The sequence below is a fragment of the Eufriesea mexicana genome, unplaced genomic scaffold, assembly GCF_001483705.2.
Source record: "Eufriesea mexicana isolate 0111107269 unplaced genomic scaffold, ASM148370v2 scaffold1385, whole genome shotgun sequence".
NCBI lineage: Eukaryota > Metazoa > Arthropoda > Insecta > Hymenoptera > Apidae > Eufriesea > Eufriesea mexicana.
Window position 1 is genome coordinate 868,162 of NW_016909584.1, and position 5,724 is coordinate 873,885.

General features: G+C 33.3%; 1 protein-coding gene across 1 annotated transcript; it reads left to right on the forward strand.

Moving 5' to 3' along the window:
- The first annotated feature begins 2,959 nt into the window (after window positions 1-2,959).
- Vps20 (vacuolar protein sorting 20) lies at window positions 2,960-4,361 on the forward strand. The gene is made up of 4 exons (XM_017901074.1): window positions 2,960-3,142; window positions 3,222-3,331; window positions 3,407-3,813; window positions 3,898-4,361. Exons 1-4 carry the CDS (start codon window positions 3,077-3,079, stop codon window positions 3,942-3,944), a joined length of 630 nt encoding a protein of 209 aa, XP_017756563.1. The 5' UTR covers window positions 2,960-3,076; the 3' UTR covers window positions 3,945-4,361.
- The last annotated feature ends 1,363 nt before the right edge of the window (window positions 4,362-5,724 follow it).

Genomic DNA, 5,724 nt, shown 5'->3' on the forward strand with positions numbered 1-5,724 from the left:
ACTTTAGATGCTCGTTCCTAGAACGGTGATACGAAACGATATGTTATATCTAATCGACGACTATATCAGGAATCGGGAATATTCGAGATCTCTGCGTGAAAGTGGTGGCCGGTAAACGGAAAAGTAAACGTTTCGTTCGAGTTAGCTTCGGAGCACGTGTTTATTGCTTGTTTTCCAATTTACATATCGCGTCGATCTACGAGATCTAAAAATTGTTTCGTGTTTTAGCCCTGTGTCGTGTCACACTGATCATCAATTTTTGCGGACATGCAAATTTCCTCCCTTCCCGCTTTTTTTTTTTTTTTGTGCTTCTATTGGCATAAGCCATCGATCGATCGTTCCACGATCACCGTATTGACAACGCGAGTTGTGTTCGTTATTCCTTCTGTTGATTTTCTCCGCGATGCGAAACACGAACAGAGAAGTCACGTAAACGTAATCGAACACACCGACACACGAGCACAATAATTTCATCGCGTCTCTTCGGTAAGGAGTAACAAAAGAAAAAAGAGAAAAAAAAGAAAAAAAAAAATGAAAAAAGAGAATAATTCAAACGAACGAAAAAAGAAACAGAAGTCTGAGAAACAAATTTTTCGTCGATTTTTTTCGACACGATCGAAACGTTTCGAAATGGAACTGCATCGTGATCGTTGTGTGCATGTGTGAGAAGCGAAAAAGAGTTCACGAATTTCAAGACACTCGCTTTATCCCGTTCGTCGTTGTCCTTACTTTTGTGATATGTCTTTTCGTTGTCGCGCGAAACAACCGAGGAACACCGAGTGTTCTGTGTACACGGCATGTTATGAATTACAGGGAGTCTTAGAGTCTCGTCGTTCACATTGTCGAATTAGGGAACCATTAAATAATTGCGATTCTGTTTTCAAACGCATAGAATGGGAACGGAACAAAGGTTTTTAAAATATTTTTTACGACGCCTCGCGAGAAACACAAGCAAAGGCGGATTGATGATAGCATGAAAGAACGAACGGAAGCTCGGCGATATGGTACAGCTTGCAATGAGAAAACTTGCAATATAACAAGCAATAAATAAGCCACTTTTAATTCCATGTATATTAAACAATTATGTGGATGCTTAATGAGATTTATTGAATTAAACGAGCAAAAGAAAAAAAAAAAAAAAATAAAGCCAAGAACTAAGACGAAATACCGATTTTACATATTCTTACTAATCGTAAACGATTACAATACGTATAGCGACATACTAAATTATACGATTATGTATCGATTTAAAAGAGCAGATTAAAAGAAAATGGTAAATAGCGAATAAATCATAAACTAAAAAGCAAAAAAAACAGTACGGCTGCGGGCGGGCATCGCCGCGCAGACGATAATGTCTAATCTACATAAGTACGTAAAAGTTTCAATTTTACACTACCGATAATAATGACATAACGGTAAGGCTCTATATAAGATATAATGATGATTTATAATAATTATAACGTTGTACAGAATATTTATGAAAGGCGCGCTGCTGGCGAAAGAGCCGCGCGTTTCTTCGCGTTCGTCGAGTCGCGAACGCGAATAATAAAATAAACCAAGAGAGGGAATAGGAATAAACGGAGAACGAAAAAGGAAAAGTGAAAAGAGAAACGGAGAAAAAGAGAAAAAGAAAATAATACGAGCAGACAAATGAGAGAAACGTTTGCCTTTCGCGTAATCCGATAAATTGTTCGAATTAGTCGTGAGTTTGAAATCGTCGATAAATTTTCAGACACCCACGGTGTTGAGCGGACAACGCGCGACTCTCTATCCAAAAGCGGCCAGACTACAATGGATGTTTTGTAAGATAAAGCAAAACGATCACGGATTATATTGAGATCGCGTTTAGAGAAATGTATAGTCGATTGCGTATTCGAGGCAGCTCGAATTTACTCGACGACGCCTTTCTCGATGGGAGAATTAAAAAATGGCAGGAGAAAAGGAATAAAAAGAAAAAAAAAAACACAAAAAAAAATAAAAGAAGAGGTACGAAAACCGCGGCTCTTTTCTTCCGCGAATATATTCGAGCGTAGCGACAGATGTGCCGACGAAGGGCGAAATTGCGGTCCTTAAAATTTAAACAGAAAAGAGTAACAAAAAGAAACAAAAAATAAAAAAAATAAAAAAACAAAAGCGAAACAAAATAGAAACAAAAGATAGAAAGTGAGAGAATTTATCCGCCGCAGGTGTGTGGCGTAAGAAAGGGCCGATAATCTAATTCATTGTGTATGTATACAGACAAAAAATAAATATAATATTGCGATTATAAATATTAAACTAATAAAGAATAACAATATTGTACCCCTCTGTACATATAAATATATATTATAATACGATTATTATTACTATATGATTTATTATAAATATATATACATAAATATAAATATATCTCATGAATTCACATTATTATGTTTATTATTGTTTACTTATTATTATTAAAATTATTATCATTGCGATGATAACGAGGATGATGATGATGATGACGATGATTATTATTATTATGATAATATTATTAATATTTAAGAAAAGGTTCACAACGTGCCGTGTGTATGTGGGAATAAAATATATAATATAATGGACATTGTTCAATTCAATCCAACGTCGTTGTTGTTTTTCTATCTCCTTGTTTCTACTCTTACATCGTATCCTTATTAATGTAGCTAATTTTCCTTCGTAATAGTTACAGTTTCTTTTCTCCTTTTTTCTATTTAAAAAATGGATAAGAATATTTTGAAATATTGCTCATCTCGATTTATCGATATTACGTTGATAACAAAGGATAGCGAATTAATTCCTCGATTGTTTAGTATATAGTTTGGGCATTTCTATTGTTACATTCTCTTGCAAATACTATTTTTGACAAAATGAGTCGTGTAATAATTCTAGACGCTTTCTACGTTTATATTTCGCGCTTTAATCGAGGGCACATCCATCGATAAGTTGACTAGAAAACATGGCGTTAGCCATCGTGTATTGGTTATCAGTGCTTCGGATAAGTTGTCAAACGTGAAATGAATTTCCTATCGAATATTGTATGACAGTTTAAGTAATAAAGTTGTCCATTGTTTAGAACAAAATGGGTATCTTCTTCGCAAAGAAAAAGCCACCGAGTCGTGTCACCGAACAGGACAAAGCTGTTCTAGTAGGTTGCTTCATAAGTATCTTAACCTCAATAACTCTTGTCTTAATTATTTGTTAAGTGGTTTTTAATTTCTTTATAGCAATTAAAACAAACTAGGGATAAAATCAAGCAATATCAACGAAGAATCGAGAAAAATCTCGAGAAAGAACGTTTATTGGCAAAGAAACTTCTAGAAAAGAAACAAAAAGAGTAAATTACAGCTTTTTTCATATCTGTATTTAAATAATACAAATAGGTTTACTGAATATTATAAATCTTTTCCAGACGAGCTTTACTTCTTTTACGAAAAAAGAAGTTCCAAGAACAAATATTATCAAAGACTGATGGACAACTAGAGAACCTTGAACGTATGGTGCACGATATAGAATTTGCTCAAATAGATTTAAAGGTTGTCGAAGGCCTAAAAGTGGGCAATGCTGCATTAAAGAAACTAAATGATTTGTTATCCATTGATGAAATTGAAAAAGTTATGGATGAGACCAGAGAGGGCATTGAAAAAGTAAACGAAATCAATGAAATTTTATCAGGAGAACTTACGCAAGAAGATGAGAATGAAGTCGAAGCAGAGCTTGATGCTTTGTTAGCGACAGAAATTGAAGAAAAAGTACCAGAAGTACCAATGGATATAACATTGCCAGAAGTACCAGAAGAATTACCAGAAAAGAAAAAGGGTAAAATCTCTGTATAATTAAGTTACATTTATTCCTCTGTATAAGCGATACGGGTAATTTATCGATATCTTAATTATTTTATAGAACGTACAAAAGAAAAGCAACAAGAAGCTGTTGCTTTGGAAGCATAAAAGGGTGATACGTATAACGTACACTAGCATGGAGATTTTTATCCTATTGGCACTTGGCGCTGGGGTCTCTGTATATATGTACAGGACATTGTATGAAAGACTCGGTGTGCATACTTTTTGTTTGGGAAGTGTAATTAGAAGAATGGAACTTACGATTTATTAACGCGGTGTTTTTTAAGTACTAAAGACTGTTCTTATTATTCTTATAAAGTGCGTATAGATGATTTGAATACCGTAAGCGAAGGTTACAATGCAGTGGATACGTGATCTAGGCAAATGTACATTGCTCTTTCATAATAATACAGATCATATCTGTTTTACAATGATAACTATATTTGTACTGCCTTATATGTACAAATACCTTTTTACCTTATTATTGGCCTCTCTTATATATAGTTATACAAAAAGTTCAAATGATTGAACGCTTTTAATAAATGGTATTATTTACAATATGCTTCATTAAATTTTACCGTGCAATAAATCGTAAAAAGTCTTGCAAATACGAATTGAAAAAGTATTGTAAATATTATAATACCTTTCCCGAAAATTTCTATTATTTCGGTTTAGAGAGTAATAGATTATTCGTTTTAATTGTTACACCCACCCAAATATTATTTTTGGATAAAAAAACAATTTCAAATTGACGGAATCAATAAATTCTATTGTTTTCGTTAATGATTTAGTTATAACAACCATACGTGCGTAGTAACTTTACGTTTGTTAAAATAATGTATATAATATATCACTTCTTCTTCACTGACTCGGAATGTTTTTAAATTTTGTTTCCAATATGAAATTGCATAGCCTTCTTTCTTTATGCGCGGCATATGATAAAGTATACATATATACACAATTAGAAGGCTACACGTGACAAGTCAGCGTAATTATTCTGAGTCAGATAAGATAAACCACCCACCGAAACATACTTAAACACACCTTATTGACTTCGAAATATTTTATACATACATAGTTACTACGATGTGTATATATATAGTTAGTCTCAGTTGCAACGGATATTAAATAATTGTCGATTAAATTTGTAAACGATACACGTAGTACTTATAGTCCATCTATTTTTATAATTATTCATTTTCATTTATCGTAATTCATCGAAAGAATACATTACCAGATAGTCGGTGCCATTGTGCTACAAGACGTCATAATGTAATACAATTTGACCCGTGCTTCACTGTCATCAGCATAATTAAACAAACACTTCGTAATAATGCGTATTAAGTATCGTGCAGGTCATGTATGTGACTAGTATAAAAATTTCTTCTCTTATTAACGTTCCTTTTTCGAGGTCAACAACACGACATTTTTCAAATCGAACAGATCGAGGCATTCAATCATTTTAACGTCGACTCAACTACCCTGGTCATGTAAGTAATATAAATTATTGAAGCATTCTTTTATTTTATCCTATATTTTCTTCTCTATATATATATTTTTGATAATAATTCGTATCATTATTTTATACTATATTACTGTTAAATTGGTGACGGTAATAAAAATGAAAGAGACGCACACAGTTAGTCAAATTATAAACGTGACATTTCGTAGTCTGTTTACGATCTTGTCATTGCCGGTTTTTCTATTACGTCGCAGATGCGTGGAGTTTTTTGTTCTTCTAATTTGTGCAAAGATTTATATCCTCATGCAAAAATTATTACCGTGTCTATTTATGAGCAGTATAATATAAAAATATGTAATATCTTATATGCGAAGTGTCTTGCAACATACATAGGTAACGGCAAGGGGAGGGGGGGGGGGGGGGGGA